Genomic DNA, 20,033 nt, shown 5'->3' with positions numbered 1-20,033 from the left:
ATAAGTATTCCGAATGCGTAGGCTCCCCTGCAGTATTTTTGAGATGCTCCTATGAAGACTCAACAGTTTAATGCTACGTACCAAGCAGCGGCCTCTACACGCGCATCGCACAGCAGGAAATAAAGCGTCTTTCGTCTGTTTCTTTCGTTGTTGTCTTGTATCAGATTAATGCTTCTTGCTTTTTTTCTGCCCAAGGCATTAATTTTTCTGCGCCGTCACCAACTTCTTATTAGAAGGTTTCGGGATGTTTGGGAGCCTCACAAAGGTCGTGTGGGTACTTCCTTCATGTTGTACGTCATACATTCCCTACTTCACAAATTGGCTTTCATTACGGCTGCGTGCAAGAAGGTGTATATCCGCAACGTGCTTTGTTTATTCACAAGCAAATGCAATGAAAAGGTTTGTGCTACGCCCCCGCGATCGTGCCCTAAACGACGTGGTCCACAGTACTCGAAGGCGGCTTTTGTGCTCCGAATTTCTATCGCAATTATATCGTTATCATAACGAACTGACTCTCAACTCGAACAATGATGACATGATTACAGTGTTGAAGGCATGATATACTCGCTAACTAACGTAATAAATAGTATACCTGCATATATTACAAGAATCGAAACCGAAGAATAATTTCAAGTAGCTCTTTATTGCTTTTCAACCTTTCCAGGCGCAAAGAACAAATCCTATTCTACTCGGGATGGCGTTGTATGAATTGAAGAAAATTACTTTTACTCTCTTGTCCTGGACTGAGGACCCGGCCCACTAACCAGATCGATTTAACTGTTAAATAAAGTTTTCTCCTCCTCTCCCTACTCCTCCCCTCTTGAGTGCAGTTTTCCCATAACGCATATCCGAATATCGGGAAGATATGGCTGTGCAAAATGTACCTAAATAATACTCCAGGCCAGAACAAGCATAGTGTTACTGTAAAGTTAACGTAGACGTGACTCGTTTTGCTCAATAAACCTCCATATTGGTTAGATGCCTGGTATAAAATAAGCACGCGCCTATATCCACACTGGGTTATTTGGAACTCAACCTACAGTTTTTGCAGTCTATAGTGCATGTCGGCAAACTTTCATGCCTGGACAACGTAAAGTGATGTGGCACAACACGTTCGAGTGTTCGGCAAGGTTGCAAAAACTGTTTTACCTTACATATGATTACCGGGAATCGTAATGCCTTCTGCCAAAGCCAACAGCCCTGAAGCGCTAGAATTTGTTTTGGTCTTCCATTTTCGCTGTTGCCGGTTATTAGCAGCTGACCGTTCCCTTTGTTCGAAAGATTGCTTAATTGAGAAGCTGACGCCTAAATCCGACTCTTCCCGCTCCGCACAGGACCGGCTTCGCAACGAATGAGGCGACGCCGGCAATGTTTCTTCCGTAGCGGTATCCAAAACAATACTTTAACAGGGTGTCTAGCAAATTGCCTAATTCAATTTCCCTGACTTTTCCATGTTTTCCATGACCATTTTAAACGAAATTCCCTGACCTATACAACACGCGCCATTCTATGGAAATGGTCCGTGAAGCATATAAAAAGCATATACAAAACACATTCTATCATAAGGAACAACACATGTGTTTCAAGTGCCCTAATTCTCAAAATGCACTTTGATTAACTTCAGTTTGTATGTTCAGTTTGAGGTTTGCTTGCCTTCTGTTACGGCTTCAGAGAGTTCATTTCTTCTTGCGAGATAGAAGCTTTAAGTTGCGCTTCAGCGAGCACCGTTTGCTTTTTTTTTATTGCCCTGGCTCGACATGCAACGTGAACCGCATGGTGCGTTTCTGCACGCGATTCGGGCGCGTCGGCGTTGTGCGTCCGATTTTTTGACGCCCCCGTCGACGATTCGCGGGAGCGGCAGCTTCTCCCTCGCTCAGAAAATGACGCGCGTCGCGAGAGGCAGTGGGAGGAGCCTGCCGACTTGGAGAGCCGCACGCCTTATGGCGGCACTTGCGAAGCTTTCGAGACAGCCGGATGGCCCTGCCACAGATGTTTAGGCTTACCACCCCGGCAGGTATTGCATGGGCGCTTTCACTAGCGGCGCGGATGATGTTTTATAGTACCGTTTTCGCCCACATTATAAGCTCCTTTACCTCACAAGCAACTTCGTGCGTGCCTTGTGTTGCATTTTAGAGGGCGCTTGGAAGCGGTCGCTCGAGCTCCCGTCACCACTTCGCGGTCGAAGCCGGCGCCATGTTTCCGCTGCCGGCAGCACCGCGCGCAGCGTGCAGGTGGTTCCGCGGCAGCGTCAGAGCGTCTGTGATGTGCGCGGCGCATTTTCGCGAGCAGAAAACGCCCCACGCGGTTTACGCTAAACCATGTCATGTTCCTTTTTGATTAGGTAATTCTGGCTATAAGAAAGAAGCTCTTTCAGGATTAACTCCCAAAAAGCACTGACTTTTAAAATTCGCTGAAAAAAAAAAGCGCATTGTGCGTGCGATTTGTGCACCACCTACATCGCCCCTCTGCGCAAGTGCAACCAGCAACCTAAGCCAGCTGCGAGCTCCGTGAACCGCACGGCGAGTTTCAGCACGCCATTCATGCGCGGTATTTTCACGGCCGCGTCGACGATTTTGTGCCTGCGGTGGCTCCTTTCCTGCACAAGAAGGTGCGTTTGTGCATTGAGTAGCATTTTAAAGAGCGGTTACAAGCGGTCGTTGGAGCTACCGCACTACCTCCGCGGCCGGTGCAGCCGCAATGTTGCCGGCGTGTGCCGCTAGGCACGCACCGTGCGGGTCGTTTTCGCGGCGTCGTCAGCGCGCCTCAGGCGTGCGTGCGCGGCGCGTTTTCGCTTGCAGATGCGGTTCACGCTTTCGTCGCGCGCGAACGTGCTGCGTTCGGTAACTTCTTGGGGGCCCGCAACACTGGTTTCCCCTATTCTGAAACTGTGGGCAGGCCCCGAAATGGTTTTCCCTGACTGGTACTACTTGATTGAAAAATTACCTGACAATTTCCTGACTTTTCCCGGTGGCGCACAATTCCCTGACTTTTCCCTGTTTTCCCGGTTTTCCCGGTCGCTAGACACCCTGTTTAACTGACTCCATGAGCTAGTGTATGCGATTTTAAGCCTATTATTATGATAAAAAGTTACCCACACGCCAATTTTGGTGCGGACAAGCATCAGGCGTTGACCGAGCGCAAAGAAACAGCAGGGAGAGCGAGCCTGAGTGAAGCAGACGACAAATGCGAGAATCCCTAAGCCGACGTCACGGAGGTGCGCTTCGCAGCGCCGCCTGTGTTCGCGCTCACCGCCAATACCAAGTAACTCTGATCGACGGCGTTTTCGCAGACGATGAGCTCACAGCAAGCGGTACCAACGAACCGTCCGCTCTCTTAACCTGCGCGCGTTAGTAAATGTCCATTAAGCTGTGAGCATTATATATTTTGCACATAACGGATCAAGAAACACCACGATTTCACCCCACCACACCCAACAAAGCCAGCAAAGCTGCGCATAATTTCGCACAAGACACTGCTGAACAACCTTCTGACAGCTGGATTAAATTGGTTGGCGACCAGATTAAATTCGCTGGCACTTGGAAATACATTATTTGGTACCTGGAATAAATGAAATGGCACTTGGGACTAATTAGATGGCGCTTGGATTAAAGTCGCTGGCGTATGGATTAAATTGTATGGCAATTGGATTAAATTGAGCGGGAAAACCTGTAGTACAGGGCGTTCAGCTTGTACAAATTCTCGGCCTATCACTGGCGTTGCGAGCGAGGAAAGTGTTGGTATGTGGGTAAAAAAAGCATAGTTTTCGTGGCATCAGATGACCCTCGAGATCTGCGTAGTGACCGAATCCTTCACACACACTCGCACTGGTCCATCCCATGCATGCGGACAATGTGGCCTCTGCACATACGGTACCTTTATTTTCGTGGCAACAGATGGACGCACAAGTCTATCTACCAAGGAGCCTGTATTTTACTGTTCCTGGTATCAGTTCGTGCACTATTAAAAACCGTCATGAATGGTTACTCCGCCTCGATCCTAGTAAAAAAAGCAGCTCATAAAAGTAGCATAAAAATGCGCGAACATTACATTGGTACTTATGTAACAGCTAGCAAGCAAAATATAGTGAGTCGTTATTATTACCATTCAGTAGTGACGACTACTGAGTACTGAGAAGGGAGTTTTAGTTTCCAGACCTTCGCTCAAATATCTACGCGCGCGTACGCCGCAGACTCGAAAACTTGAAGGCCGGTAGGCCCGTTCTATAAGCATTTCCCGCCTAAACGCAACGACGCATTTCCGAAACGCGACTGATGGCTTCATTAAAATGCAGTAAAATGGAAATAATATTAAACGAAAATGAGACGGGGAAACAACGATTACGACATAATTTATGCGCTCGAGAACGGCAGAAGGAAGAAAGAAAAAGAAAGTCATTAATGCGTCATGTCGGCAGGTTTTTTTGAGGGTGTACTCAGTATTGCTCGAATTCTTGATTCCCTACGTTCTTCTATCCATCAAAATCAGCAGTAGGGTTTGGCTGTTATTGTTTGTTTCTTACTGGGAATGTACTCTAAGGCAATCCTGTGGCTCAGCTTCCCCGTAATGCAACCTAGTGACGAATTCATTCCGCTAGCGAAGAAAATTCGATGAATTAAAGTAACGTGCACAACACTTCACAGAAATGGGTTCTAGTTGTGGAGCTCGACAGCGTGTTTCCTTGAAATTTTCTTGTTGGCTGCATTGATTAGCCAGTCGAGTGCGCTGTGATGAAGCTGAACCAAATGATTATCTCCAAGGGTTTTGTGTATATTGTGAGCACAGGGACGCGCTTTCCAGATATTCATGACTGTACGCAACATCACCATCATCACATGCAGTGTGAACACCGAGGGGTACGTTTTTCCGCTATTCCTTCCTACCAGTGTACCCATCGCCATTATCATCTGTGGGTAGTAACCGTCATCGCAAGGTCCCGCTGCTTGGTAGCTCTCTTATCTCGGCAGCCAAATTAAGGTTTAATTTCGGAACTCTGTCTCTCAGAATATGTGGGTGCATATACATATATAGTGACCTCGGTGGAACTGTTTCCAGGCTCTGTCGAAGGTTTATTGCCTGCGTGCACCGGTTAGGCACTTCAGGACACTGAGCACTGCAGAAGATCGACACACCCCATCTTGTTTTATATCCGACACCCTTCTTAATAAAAATCAGGCCCGTTTTTCCCTTTATTTTCCTACAGCAGCCCGCGGAAATAGTGACGTCTCAATATAAAGGGGGCGGCGGCGACGAGTACAGTACAGTGGCGTCTCTCGGAGGCTCACGTGGTGTTGGTGCGGCTCCTGAGAAGCTGCCTGAGGTTTTTGACGTCCTTGCGCAGCCTGCGCATGGCGTCCATCGAGCGCGGGCCTCTCGACTGCACCGAGCCCTGGGGCGACGCCGAGCCGTCCCCGGCCACGGACGACGGGGGCACGGGGCCGCCTCCGGCCGTGCTGCGCGATATCATGTCGTCCGCTTTCTTCACGGACGCCGCCAGGCGCGCCTCCATGAGCCGCTTCCGACCCATCGCCTGCAGGATCTCCTGTGTGCGCAGCAGCAGAGCAGAGCGAGTGGTTATACCGGCTTCAGTGACGTTCCGTCTGGCGCCGTACTTCTCTGAGAAGCTGGCAGTGAGAATTGCAAACGAATTAGCAACGTAAAAGTCAACGGACGAATAATCAGACGCTACTAAACCATTGATTTGTACTCACACTGAAGAAAGGCAGGCACAACATGTAGGCAGCTCTTGTTCAAAGCTTCCTTGCTAGTCCCAGCTACGCACTCTAGGCTAAACATACTATACTTACCAAGAAGAGCGAAAATCAGAACGCACCAGGAAAACAATTTTTTTCTCCATTAGGGAAAAAGGAGTAACAATTAAATTACATAAACACCTTTAAAAACACACAAACTAGTGGCCGCTTTCGTTTCGTCTTAATGAGCTCACAACGCGGCTCAGAAACTTAAAGCGCTATAAACCGGAAGCCGGAAGCGAGAGGACGTCATGGCTGACGTCATGTCAGGGATCATTGTCCCGCGCTTGCGCTGCCGTAGCTACCACAACACTACAAACAACGCAGAATATTACAAAGGCTCCTGGGCCCCTGTCAAGCTGCTCATTGCAGCTTTTAGCCCAGGAGACCATCCAGAGCTACACTTGTGTGTATCTGGTAAATAAAATTTGACTTGACTTGACTTGACCAGTCGGATGCATGTATGAACTGCTGCCAGATCAAACAATACTAGAGGGAAGCACGCTGCCTTCAATAGTGAGCCTAAGTGCTGAGCACATCGTACGCTTTTTACGCTGTAATTTCAGCACTAAACCGCTAAAGACTGCTTAAATGCTACACGGTGAGTACGTTCCCGTAGCAGTTTTAGAGGAAGAACTTCGTTAGGCACATAGTAGATGACGGCACCACCTCGTTGAAGGTTAAGCGCAAGCCGGAAGCGAGAGGACGTCATGGCTGACGTCATGTCAAGGATCATTGTCCCGCGCTTGCGCTGCCGTAGCTACCACAACACTACAAACAACGCAGAATATTAGTAAAGAAAAATGCGTTTTTTAATGCGACAACTCCGTGAATATCTCCCCTTTTAGCGAATTCTTCCACCCTTAAACTAACCCAGCCGCGCTTTGCGAACTCTATACGCGTACGCAGTACCGTGGGCGGATGGTCTACTTTGAGATACCGGAAGAGAATTCGTCGAAGAAGAAGGAGGTGTTACCTCCGCTTCTGGGTAATCCTTCATGGCAGACAGAACGTCTTCCCTGGAAAGGCTGAACAGCTCCGAGTAGCCCACAGAGCGGACGTCAGCTGTTCTCCTGTGGTGCCACAACAAAATAGAAGAAAGGTGGGGGAAGAATAGATTGAGTGTACAAGCGGGTGATATTTCCTGCATCATTCGAAGACATTCCGGAGGGCAACAAGAACAGCAGAACACAGTGCCTAAGGGGCGAGTAAACGGCATGAAATGAAATGGTGTAATGCATCCTAAAGATGAGGGCACCATGTAAAGATGATGGTACTAAAGATGAGGAGGAAAGGAGCAGTCATCAACGGCCAGGAGAGCGCAGGGCTCTTGTAAATACAAGCAATCAAGGAACTGAGGGCCTAAAATGTGGTTGAGCCGCGAAGTACAGAAGGAAAAAAGAAGCTTGCTGTGAGTGAGCTTAACACTCTGCCATTTGTATTTCTGGCCCCACTACCCTTCCACAAACTTTGGGTGTAAAGCTAGCGAATGCTAATCTGCAATGATAGCTGTCCTTGTTTCCTCTATTGTCTCTCTATCCTGAATTTTTTAACCCACAGTGTACTTTATGACACACATACATACGTCCCGGCATAAGGCCGTATACCAAAAGTATAAGACACTCAAATGCTGTTGCAATGTTTTAGTTTAACCCATCCGCAAATGTTTGCAAACATTTACAATGCTTTCTGTCGATTCCCGAAATGAGCATTTACGTTGCAAGGAGGGTTGTTACTACAGTACGTGTTTAATAACTATTTGCGATAAAAAAGAAATAAAACGGGGTGGTTGCATGCGTACATGTGCAATACATAGGGCACTGAATCGTGGGTTGCATCTTACGAAACGGGGGTTGCATCTTACCTGTTGAATCCATCAAGGTTTAGGATGCCGATTTCCCCAAAGAAGTCACCGGCCTTCATTTGAGTGAGCACTTTTCCGGTTTCGCTAGAAAAAGAGGGAGCCGAAGTAAATAAGTACTCGGCTTTGGGCTGTTGACGTTGACAGTAACATATGTACCCGAGGTAGGATTTACATTGGGCATGGAGCCCACAGGGACGTTATGAATTTACCGGAAAGGTGTGTTGGCCAACGCTTTCTCTTGATTTTCCCGACATTTGGCAGAACGTTACAATTTACAACTGCGTTAGCAAGTACCCACAGCTTGACGTATGAATTTCAGGTTGGCTGGCCTGTCGTCCCGCTCAAGGTTTACGGTTAGCTAACCTTAAGCCTTAAACAAAGGCGAGAGCAATCCCTGCAGATGTGCTGTGGATAACGCTTACCTGCGGGATTTTCCGTTTCGTTCGAGTTCCCACCAGCATGTTTTGACAAAGTTGGCCACCTAGACTCACCTCCCCCACTCCCCGGGAGCCATCCACTCGTTCGTTTGGAACACAGCTTCTATTTTCTTACTACTATCTGTTCTATTCGCTAATATCTCCTTTGAGACAAAGAAGGCCATCCGTAAAAACAAGCACGTAACTCGGGAAGGGTGGACGTTAAAGGCAGACACGCAAATTACTGTGCCACAAATGCACCATTTTTTATTCACCATTAATTCTTTTTGTCAAGCCGTATTCATACTTTGGGTACCGCAACTAGTTATTAGCGTTATTTCTTGGTGTACGTAGAGATATTTCCCCCTATTTCAAGTTTCGTACCATCTGCTTCACGCCTGTCACTGAGATCATCTTTCGTACATATCTATGTGTGAACATATGTATGTGTGAACGTACCTACGTGCGAACATGTAGCCATCCTCAGCTGCACTCTCCTTCATATTTTAATGTTAACGGCACCCATATTTAGTCATATAAATATGGAGTGTATCAAAAGAAAAAAGAAAACGTTAGGCGTCAGTAACGTGGGATTTTCACGCTAGCGGCCTTAGTTCGAGTCCCAGTAATTTTAACATTCCTTTGCAAAGAGAAGCGATCTTTTTACCGCGGCACGTTCTCTATGGTCATTTCTAAGCATTCTTTACGAAAGTAATCGCGGCTTTGTATAATTTAGGGGGATCAGTTCAGCAACACGTCTAATTAATTCTGCGATATTTCTAGAACGATGCGTGAAGGAGGCGTTTGTAGGCGTGCCTAGGGGGTCAGGTTTGTCAAATACGCCTACCACCACTCACACAGAGTTGCCGCGACCACGTGCACATACCCATCTCACCAGGGGCGTAGAAGTGACCAACCAGCCAGTTAAGCCGCTCTGCGCGTAGTCCACGCAGGGTCGCTATGGAATCTGAAGCATCTATATCGCCGCCGCCGTAACCTAAGGTGGCCGTCCACTCCAGTACACCGAGAAGACCCCCGCTGCAGAGCTCGAATTTTATACATGCTTTTTTCACTATATTTTGCATGTTTTACCGAGCCGACTGAATCGCCCGTGCACATGGTTAAAACCCTTTTGTTTGCTTATTGTTTTCACAAGCATAGGCGAAATTGCTAGTTAAGAACAGGCGAGGCTTCGCAGCGCAAAAAACTGACGGCTCTTCATCATTTGTTTCCTGGTTGTGTATAGCCGGCAGGGTAGCGTCTCTAGTTTCGTTATGAGGTCTTCGCATCGACGTTGGGCCGCTCGTGTTCGGCGCTACGGAGGGACAGTGTGCGGCTTGCACAAACGTTAGTAGAGACACCGAATGTCGCTGACGCTGCACATTTCATCTGAAAGGCATTCGGCATTGTCCGTCGGTTGTCCTCAGTACCACTGGGAGAAAATGGAATTCTTAAGAATTCCGCGCGCCTGTTTCTTTCTTTGAAAGAATACGTTTTTGGGATGAGGATCAGGACGAAAGAAGACGGTGGGAGTTTAACCATACGCAGAGCCCGGTTTGCTATACTGAGCAAGGGGAGAGGGATTTAAGAGGTAAATGAGAAACAGCGGAGGAAACCGGTCTCCAAAGAGAACTGAGCGGAGACGAGGGTGCGATCATAGCCCTTTTGTCAAGTTGTGTACTTGTTTGTGTAAGCCTGCATTGTTGAAGAAGCGGAGAAGGGCTGTGTACGCCTTCTACCAATACATTCAGATTGTCTCTACCACGAACAGCCGATAGTCCAGTCCGCTAGACGATCGGCCGACTGGACGAAGGACAAAGTACGTCTTAACAATACAGCGCGACAGAAACAAAGACTTAAGCGAGGCACACAGGACGAGGCAGGGGATTCTAGCGCTCGTCCTGTGTGCCTCGCTTAATTCTTTGTTTCTGTCGCGCTGTATTGTTAATAAGATGAATCACCAACTAGTCCAATACCACACTTCGCTTAACAAAGTACGTGCCCCATTCCCTCTTCAAGTGCCCTTTAACGCTTTAAATATATCAATGGGCGAATTTCTTGACACTAAACACGAGCCTCAGAGAGAGGTGTGCTTGCTTACGGAACGTTGTCTAACTCTGAGAAGAAAAACACGGTGAGTCCGAACGTCCTCAGCCACGGCGGCTATCATTATCGCCATTTATAAGGAACAAATTCTTCCTTACAACTGGAACAACTGGAACTGCGACAAAAGCCACAATTGCACTGACAGTAGCCCGAAATTAATGAAAGAACGTTGTCCTAAAAAAACAAACATAAGCTGCACGGCAGGCATTTTGGGTAGCGCCATTGCTTTCAGCGGTGAAGCCTCCCTCTTGGTAACAACAGGCCGAAATATTGCATCACTACGCCTTTGTAGGAATCTGAGAAACTGAGGGAAGCGGTCCTCGGTGGAGGCGTCTTGAAGTCACATCGTCACCGAGGGCTAATTAGCTCTCCTTCGAGACAGTTGGGAACTCACGAGGATTACTGGCAGAGCTCAGCCTCCATTAACGTAAAACTTTTAAGGTCCTTGAATTGCCTTCAAAATTGAAGCTAATCCTAATTTACTGCATGTCCCTAAGGCTATTAGTCGTGAATTCCCCTTCCGTCTAAAAAAGACAAACTTTGCCGGACTTTGTCTGAAGTACTTACTTAGGCTTGCGCCATCCCGCAAAAAGGCTAGTCGCGGTAAAATGGCCACTTTAATTAAGCTGTGGCGTTAACGTATTCGTTCACTCAATCTCAGTGTTTGCGCTCCATGTCAAGGCGACTAAAAATGAAGAGGGATACTCGGAATCAAAATAAGAAACAGCAAATCCGAAGTAAGATATCGAAATTTTCGGTAACACTAGTTTTGCCTCCTTGTACACGTCCGTCGGCAGGGTATTACCGTGCAAGATTCGCCGACGGAAAGCTGCGCTCAACCAAGACAGGAGAGGCTTTCCACTCCGACAGAACAACGCTGCCTAGCAACGCTATTTCTTGGCCGCGAGGCCTTCTTTCACTCTGCGACCTTGATTAACGGGCTGCACACACGACAGACACGATTTTAAGAGGTGGGGCGTGCGGGCCTTGCTACTCACCTGATAACTTCTAAGATGCCATCGGCGATGATAAACATCTCTCGGGCGACCTCTCCCTTGCGGCAGATGAGGTCACCCGGGGTGAATATGTAGGCACGCATCTTGAGCACTAGGTCGTGCAGAAACTCGGGCTGGCACTCCTGGAAGATTGTAACCTGTAAAGGGGGAGGAGGGGGGGGATATTCGGGAAGCGGAGCGTCAGTATTGGCGCTATACCAGCTCGTTGGTTGGGTTTTTGTTAAAGCAGTACTGACACAAAAATTTTATGTTCCATTTTTATTGCTGTAATCTATGCTTAATTGTCTGGCGAACCCGAAACAGCACTTTCAATACTTGAGCGCGCAATAATTAATAACATTGAACTCCCTGAAAAACCGTTCGTTTCAATTTCCCGCGCTTTCAGCCCAAAAGGCGCATATGAGGGAATCCCGGCATGACCTCACCACTTTGTGCGGACATCAAAACACTACGGAGGCGGGTGGGGGCGTTGTTTCGACCGCGACGCCGCCGGAGCTGAATGGCTGAGTTGCCTGAAGGTGATAGGCCTACCATAGCGGCGGAAATTCGATGTCCGCTTTCAATAAAAGTTCTAATGGCGACTTCTATTGCGATTCCGGGCTTATTATTGCTTCCTTTCCCGTAGGTGGAATTTTATTTTTGCCAATAGGGCTGGGCAGCAAATATGCCTGTAGCTCTGGCTACATGTACCTGTTTGTGAATGCGCCAGCACCCAGTCGCCGCTCGCGGGGCCGCGCACATGAAGTGACGTCACTAATTTCTGACGAGCACTGGCCGCGTCACTTCTTTTGGCTACCCCCCGATCGTAGAGTTTATACTAATATATACTAGAGGGAAATCTGTCACTGCAGTAGCGGGCCGCCGTGGGCGGTGCCATTGCTGCTAGCGACGTTCCTCGCCTACTTGGCTTAGATAGCCATATGGTTTCTTTTTTGTCTCGAAGCCAAAATCAACAAAAAAGGGTAACATTTTTTTCTTGTTCATCGTGCATGAAGCTTCTACATAATTATTAACAAATTAATCTTTCTGGAGGTTTAATTTTATAATAGCAAAACAAATTTGATGAGCCTTCTACAGTAATGTTGTTGCTTTTTGCAGCCAGAGCCAACTTTTCAGCCTGTTCATGAGCCATGCCAAGGACAAGTGTAACGTGTGGTACATGCTGGAACGCTTGCCGAAGCGCGGCTCCCCTAGACAGTGGAGCCAGATTTCCCTCTTGTGTATATTAGCATGAAACTCTATGTCCGGGATGATGTCACGCTGATGTCCATTTGCTGAGCGCCTCTACGCGCGCTCTTCCGTCGGCGCGATAAATGAGATCTAAATAAGGTATGTTCTTCGCGTCGCAGGCCGCCGATATTTCACCAGGGTATTCTGTTGAGTACAGGAAGCGAACTGCGCAATAATATTAACGCCAAAAATTGGTGTCAATACTCCTTTAAGGGTAAAGCAAAGGGCAGAGAAGTGGTAGTGAAAAGGAGATTCTAACGCCCAAGCGCTATGTTGGACCGAGCTCATCTGGCAAAGTGCCGCCGTTTCTGTACCACGAGTATAATGTGTACTCGTTAGAAAGCCACGTAGAAAGCCTAGAAAGGCATGTACTCATAGAAATGTATGTACTCATAGGAAGGCGTGTTTATTGTTTATTGTTTATTGACAAAACAATGTTCAATAGCGGTCTGTCTTGGTACTCTAGAAAAGCATGTACTAATAGTACACGCCTTTATATGTACTCTGAGCATTGTGTAAAGGGAATTCTTCTTTTCCTGGGAACATAAATCTACGAAGGATTCTTCTGCGGGGCCCATCATTCTTCTAACCGCTGTGTATGCTGCGGATACTGGTTTCTTCCTTTTTAGATAAATCCGCACTGAAGTGCATAATAATTTCTTGATCCTCTTAAAGGGGCTAAGCAACATTTCCGATAAACGCTTTCACTCTTTCCTTCGCGTCTGGAAGTATTTTGAAAGCTATAATTATCACCAGCACACAGCGGCACGCTGATTTGCTCGTCGCAGGATACCCGCCTTCCGTTCCTGCGTTGCTTTTGCAGCTTTTTTTTCTAAAGTGACTATCCAAACCATTTATTGTTGCAGCTTAAAGAAAGCCGGGCAGTCGCTCTTGCATTGCTGTAATAACGTAATTTAAGCGCCTGATGAACGCCACGAACGGCAAAGAGGAAAATTTTTTAGCAAGGTTCTAAGTTACCTGATGGGCACACAGCCCTAAATTCTGGCCTGAGTACTTTGTGATCCCCTATTCAATGTACCAGATGTGTTTGTTTGCTGCATTCTTAAAACATTTAAGATTTTAAAAAAAAGTTGAGAAAGGCATTGTAGGGTCCCTTTAAGAGTTGGCCGCCACTCAAAGGCCGAATCAAGGACAAAAACTTGGCACAGGCACCTTTTTTAGCGTCTTGAGATTGACGTGGAGTGCCAGCTCCGTCTTGAGCTTGTCTGGTAGGCAGCCGAGGGCCGAGTTGATGTCTCCTCCGCCCTGCATCCGCCCCCTGGTACCGAGAGAAATTCAACACAGGGCATTCACTTAGAATAGAGCAGAATCCCGCACCGGCTGAACACTAAGCCTTCTTACGGCTGGCTTCACAAGTATGCACAAAGACACTGCTGGAATGATACTGTAGCGTAAGCTACACTGGCCGAGGTTGAACAGTTTCGCGTGGGCCGTGAAGGACCGTTCTGCGCAAGCGCGAGGAGCATTGGATTAGTTTGGATCGGATTGGACAGGATTGGATTGGATTGGATTCAATTGGATTGTGTTGGATTGAAATCCAATCCAATTGGAGTGCGGGTGTGTAGAAAATTGAGTCCGCACATTCGCCGGTCTGCGCATTCCAGAGGAGTGACGTCGTAGCCGCGGCAGACGCACTGGCGCAGGCGCGTGCCTAGCTGTGCGCCTCCGTTGCGCAGAAGCCAAGTCTGACGCTGCGTCGGAGCCGCTTGATAGCAGTTTCGCGTGGCTCCTGGAGAGCCGTGCTGCGGGAGGAGCCATGAGGGAGGAGCATGACTGGACTGGACTGGATTAGATTGCATTGGATTGGATTGGTTTGGAAATCGTTTTAGCAACAGTAAGCATGATAACCAGCTAATCCTAGACAACCAGGAAACCTAAGAATAACCAGCTGAACCTCAGCTCACGCTACGGATATCCTGGTATAGCCGAGCTAAGCCACTGCTAATTTTTTTTATGATACACACCGGCGGCCTTAAATGACAAAATTCTGTAAATAGGGACTTTTACTTAACGTAGTTTCCTAAGTGGCGGAACTTTCATGCATTAAGTGTTACAGGCGGACAGACTGACTTCCTCGTTGAGTCAACATTCAAAAGAATGTAGAAGCAAATTTATTTTTTTAAATCTTCAAAATTTGAAAAAAAAAAAAAAAATGACGGCACAACTGCAACCATGGTTGAGTTAAATGGAAAAATCAAAACATTAGCTTCGTTGGGGAAGGGGGTGGGGGAAACGAGACGAGTGAGAGAGACGAGGCGATACACTGTTTTGTCTAACTTTATTGTCCCTTTCTCAGTGGGACAACCGACTCAGCTCACCGCGATTGTGAGCTAGGTTCGGAATCGTCATTACGGCACTGTTCCCCATCGGGTATGAGCCCCAAGTATTATTGCTTGTTCATGACTCACTTGCAAAATTCACCGCTAAAAAAGGGTACTTTCGCTCCACATTTTTTTATTACAGATCTAAACCTTCAGCTGTCTCGGCTGCAAAAGGTGCAGAATAAAAACAACAAGTGGAACAGTTAGTAAATGCACTGAGAAATAAAAAATTAAGCCTAAATTTTGTATAGCGTTACGGCACAGTGTTCTCCGCGCACGGGAAGGACCAGCCGAGAGAAAAGCGGTGAGTCACGGGAACTCCACCTAGCTGTGGCGGAGCGTAGTAAAAAAAAAAAAGAAGAAAAGAAAAAAAAAAAAAAACGTCGACACAAAGAGAGTTCACATTTGTGGGTCTTCTCGGACTGCAAATGCGAAGAGAAGAGCCGTAGGAATTGCAACCGTACAGCTCGCAGAGCTCTAGCTCAGATTAAAGCTTCAGTCTCAGCTGTTGCAGACTTCCAGTAAATGACCGAATAGCGGATTTATTCGACCAGGAAGCCCGCAAGAGTCGGCGCTTGCCGCAATGTATTTTTCCACAAAAGCAGACTTAGATATTTACGTTTTATGAGATCCTCGCCAATCTAGTGCGCCGGAACGTGTGGCTCTTGTTAACTGCAGACGGTTCTGCAGCCCTAACATGTGCCATAGTAAAAGAAAAAAAAGGCCTAGGTGCCCGGATGTGTTTGTACTTTCAATTTCGGCAGGGAACCACCGTAGCAAACCCATGGCCACGTGGATGGGATTAGGCTGTCCTACACTCAAGCACCAGTGACTCGTCGAGACGGGTCTCTCGTAACCGTAATCCGCAGCCAACCTCAAGATGCGCCGCTACGCAGTCGCTTACACTTGCGAGCTCACCCCACGCACACGCACAAAAAAAAAGTGTGATCAATTGGAGGACGAAGCAAGTGCGACAGAGCGGCCAACCACCACTCCCAAGCCCGTTGGCGCCAGTTTCTCCTCATCTCGATTCTCCCCGCTTCCTTCGCATTCTCTTTTCTCGCTCGCGATGGGGGGCGTTTGGTCAGGAACTTCGACTTCATTTTAATCGCGAGTGTATCCAGCTGCCGAGAAGTGTCAACGACCTCGTGGGACGACAATCGAGAGAGGAATTGATTTTTTGTAGGATTATTAAGTTTCTCGCGTGACAGGGGTGCGGAAAATTCAGTCGTAAGTAAGTAAAAGAACCCCTAAAAACAACAACAAAAAAAACCCCGCGTGATTTCGAGGGTTTTCCGCACTATTTCTTTCCCTCACACGGGAAAAATAAATCGGGAGGAAAAATGGTGGTCTCAAGGAAGAGTGGTCGGCCACAGAGTGCATGGATCATCTCCCCTGAGGCACACGTCATGAAAAGGCTGTGGCCGCTGTGCGCGCGAGGCCGGGCCGCGGAGCAATGAACTTTGAGGCGGGAGGTGGTATCTCCGACGGCTTCTCTGCCAGCCGGGAGGAGGAAAGAGAAGAGGGCCACTCGGTGCCTGAGCTGCGGGGGGTGAGGGGGACGGTGACAATCGTGGGGCGTAGTCGCCGGAAGAAGACCGGGCTCAGCGACGAGTTGGCGGCTAAATGACGGGCCCTTCCGCCTGCCCAGCGGTGAAGCACGGTCATCTATTTAGGGATTTGCGCTATCATCCACTATTAAAGGGACCCGGACGTCAAAGACCTCCGCGCGCTGCCTGGGCCTGGTTCACACCTTCTTACTCTCTTTCCTGCGAGTCTGAACACTCGGGGTTCTTCGCTGTGTCCGCGTCTGTCTTCGTGTAGACCCAGAAGAGGGAAGCATTGCGACGAGTGGCACACGCGCTGCACACCGCTCGAAGAAAAAGGTGGACGCGTAAGGCGGGAAAGGAGGCAGGAAGTCCGAATGACCGGGATGGCGAAAACAAAGCAACAGGAAACAAGGCGCGTTGATGACAGCAACTTACTTGCCCACGGAGGACGGTAAGAAAGAGAGGGGGAAATTGGGCTGACCTTTGGAACGCAAAACAATGGTGAACGAAGAAACTATTTGTGTGCCGATTTCCGCCATAGACAGCGCTTAGTATCTCACTTTAATTAACGGCAATAACAACAGCAACAAGAAACAAAGCGTCAATTCGCGAAAAAAACTCGTGGTTATATAAATTTCCACTGAGCCCTAAACGTGGCGGTTTTCGGGGGAATACATGGGGGAGTGGGTACAGATGTTGTGAAGGGGGAAGCAGCATTGGGAATGAGATTCCAACTAACAAAGGTGGAGGGGGAGAAAGAGAACACCTCTTCTCTGTTTCTGCGCCTCACACCACTTTCGTTTCCGACGCAGTGAAAGACTGGCGAGACCCGCAGCGGTGGCTCAGTGGCTAAGGCGTTGTGCGGCTGAGCACGAGGACGAGGGTTCGTTTCCCGGCCCCGGCGGCCGCTTTTCTGGTGGAGGCGAAAAGCGAAAGCGCCCGTGCGTTGGAGATTTCGGCGCACGTTAAAGATCCCCAGGTGGTCAAAAATTAATCCGGAGCCCTCCATTACGGCGCGCCTCGTCTCCTGCGTTGCGTCGGTGCGTTAAACACCACAGTCAAAATCAAGAGTGGCAAGGAGGGTGCGCAGAGGCACCAGACTGGGAAAAGATAATGAGACCGAATTCCCCTCCGATGATCGTCTCCAAATGCGAGCCATTTTTGGAGAATTACGTACGGACTACTAGTAACTACTTTGAATTACACGAATAGTTGGGAATTATGGTAGTTTATCAATCACACAATTACTTCCAAGTAACGAATATAAGACGTACCATATAACTGGAATGGCATTCACAGGAATAGACGCAATCCTTATCAATTTGCCGAGTCCCACAACCCAGTCAGTATATTCATTAAGAAGATAGGACAAGCCGTCCTACATCATCTGGGCGCCACCAGAATGAAAGGGCCATTAGAGATATTCCCCCCCTCCCCACCCTCTCCCTTCCCTCCTCCGACAGTTCATCCTCACATAGTGGCTAGCGGCTGCCCGTTCGGCATAAAAACCGTTTCATGCTGAGAGGTCTTAGGCCTGCGCCATTACTCCCAGGCCAATTCCAGAACTAACCTCCTAGCTGACTGACATAAGCGTAAGGAACGTCAGAGCTCGGAGATGGAAAGAGTAATTGACTCAACGAGGAAGAAAACCTTTGGGCCAGAAACCCCGGGGGCTTCCCGTCTGCTGCGACGCGCTGACACATGCGCATTGAGGAGCCTGAAACTCGAGCAGCGAGGGAAATGGAAAACTTCGCCTGCGGGTCAGGTGGCAGCAAATTGATAAACAAATGTAATAAAGGGAAGCGGGACCGCATTTTCGTTTTCGTCACCAAGTCAGGCAGGCTAGGTGATGCAACAGAAGTTAAATTTCCCGTAGTGTCCGACTTTCCCGTTTCCCTTGCCCCGGTGCGTCCTCCGTTTCCTATTGCGGGTCTTTTAGGCATGCAAGCGCAATTTCTCGCGCCAATCTAGCGTATACGCAAGACATTTCCCACGTCCCACCTTCCTCCCTACGGCTCGCGGAACTCAGCGGGATCTCCCCGAGGACACAGCAGCAGGATAGGGGAGGCTAAATTTGCTGTTTCTGAGCGCCTGCCATTACCACTGCACGCTTCCTCCATTCTTCCCTATTTGCTCTTTGGTTTCTGTCTGCCCCGTGGTCGTATACGCTCCTCATTACGTCGCTCGCTTCTGTCTTTTCGCGTTGGCTGGATTGCCTAACCCGGTGAGCTGGAGAAGGACTTCACGTCAACGTTGACCAAGTGATTTGAGAGACATCTGTGTCTGGCGGAATAAAGCAGTTTTTGTGTTCAAGGTTGTTTGCAGCTCCCAGAAGGGTAGTAGTTCTATTCATAAATGTAGGAAGCATCCCTGTTGTGCCCTGGCTTGATGCTTTGCCTCGTACTTTGTCCCTTTCTCTATACTCGCTTAGTCCAAATGGGGCGGCATCAAGTTTTTGATTGCTTCTGTGCGAAGTCGTTTGGGACAAACGACAGATGCTAGTAAGAGAATCTTCCCTCCACTTTTACGGTTTCCGTTTCATACGCATTGCGACAAGCGCAAGCCGGAAGTGTATAGCCAGCCCACCTTACCAGTCTATCCTACAGAGCCAGGAGGCAAGGACAAAGCTGGGACGTTGTTTTGAGTCTTCAGACTTCATTGCGAAATGCTCGGACGTTTCTATGAGGACTCATTGAGGAAACCCCTCGGTCAGTTTGTAACGCAGGGTTGGTCACAGTTTCGCCGCATATGAAAATGTTGCAATAATAAAAGACGCGAGGGCCTTATCAGGCGTATTGCATTGCCCATAAAAATTGTTTTTTCAGTAATGCATTTGTGTGATGCAGTAAACATGAATTTAAAGGGGCTCTTTGCAAATTAAAGCGAAGCTTGCTATGCCTCACTTTGAATGCCAATCGTAACACCAAAACGCACTACAGGAAAGCAAACTTGATGAAGATGAAAAGAGAAGCGCCTCAAGAAAAAGAAAGAAAACGCTTCCCATGGTAGGAATCGAAACTGGATCCCTCGCGTTATGAGAGAGAGAGAGAGAGAGAGAGAGAGAGAGAGAGAGAGAGAGAGAGAGAGAGAGAGAGAGAGAGAGAACTTTATTCTCTCAATAGCCCTAGTAGTCCGGGCTGTCGTGCCACACTCTCTTCATTAGGAGATGGCTGGTCCGTAGAATATTCAGACGTCCTCACTAACACTAAGGCAGTGGGTCACCAGGAGTTCTTACGTCGACTTGACATCCCCGCCACGACCCGGGTTAAACCAGTCATCCCAGGAAGCGATGCAGGAACGCAAGTGTGGTGGTAGGCCACGCCATTCCGACACGGTCGAAGCAGTTGGGATTTCTGACTTTGAGTTCGACTCAGATTGCATGGGAGTAATAACAAAGCCGACTCTAAAGCTGTTCTGTGTATAGCATGCGGTCTTCAGGAGGTATTTAATATGAGGTTCTAGAGATTTCTACTTTGGTATCACACTGATTATGTGGCACATAGAAACGTCTTTCTATAGCAATGCATGTGTGTAGTAACGAAGCCAACTTTAAAACGGCGTTCTTTAAAGTTTGCAAGCAGCAAGACGCGCTCAAAGTGAGCTGCAAAAAGAAAACACTTTTGTTTCTAAAGCTTTACTTTGTAGTGAATGCAGTGTTTGGACTGTTTGATCAATCATGAGTTACGACAAACCATGTTTCGTGTTATAATTGGATGGGTTCTACAGGCCTGTTTATCTGTTAGAAATCCTGCTGCTTCC

The 20,033-nt window shown here is 48.1% G+C and overlaps 1 protein-coding gene across 1 annotated transcript in view; it reads right to left on the bottom strand.

The window, feature by feature from the left end:
* The window catches only part of LOC144144862 (uncharacterized), a 665,482-nt gene that overhangs the window by 22,161 nt on the left and 623,288 nt on the right, over positions 1–20,033 (bottom strand). The window contains exons 11-15 of the mRNA XM_077676352.1: positions 13,556–13,661; positions 11,135–11,289; positions 7,615–7,698; positions 6,727–6,823; positions 5,283–5,539 (exon numbers count right to left, since the gene is read on the bottom strand). Of these exons, the coding sequence (XP_077532478.1) occupies positions 5,283–5,539; positions 6,727–6,823; positions 7,615–7,698; positions 11,135–11,289; positions 13,556–13,661 (699 nt within the window). The remainder of the gene's footprint in view (positions 1–5,282; positions 5,540–6,726; positions 6,824–7,614; positions 7,699–11,134; positions 11,290–13,555; positions 13,662–20,033) is intronic.

The sequence above is a fragment of the Haemaphysalis longicornis genome, unplaced genomic scaffold, assembly GCF_048455015.1.
Source record: "Haemaphysalis longicornis isolate Haplotype H1 unplaced genomic scaffold, Haemaphysalis longicornis Haplotype H1 scaffold_7, whole genome shotgun sequence".
NCBI classification, from domain to species: Eukaryota; Metazoa; Arthropoda; class Arachnida; order Ixodida; family Ixodidae; genus Haemaphysalis; species Haemaphysalis longicornis.
The sequence above is the reverse complement of the archived record's forward strand: the minus strand, read 5'-3'. Positions and strand labels throughout refer to the sequence as shown.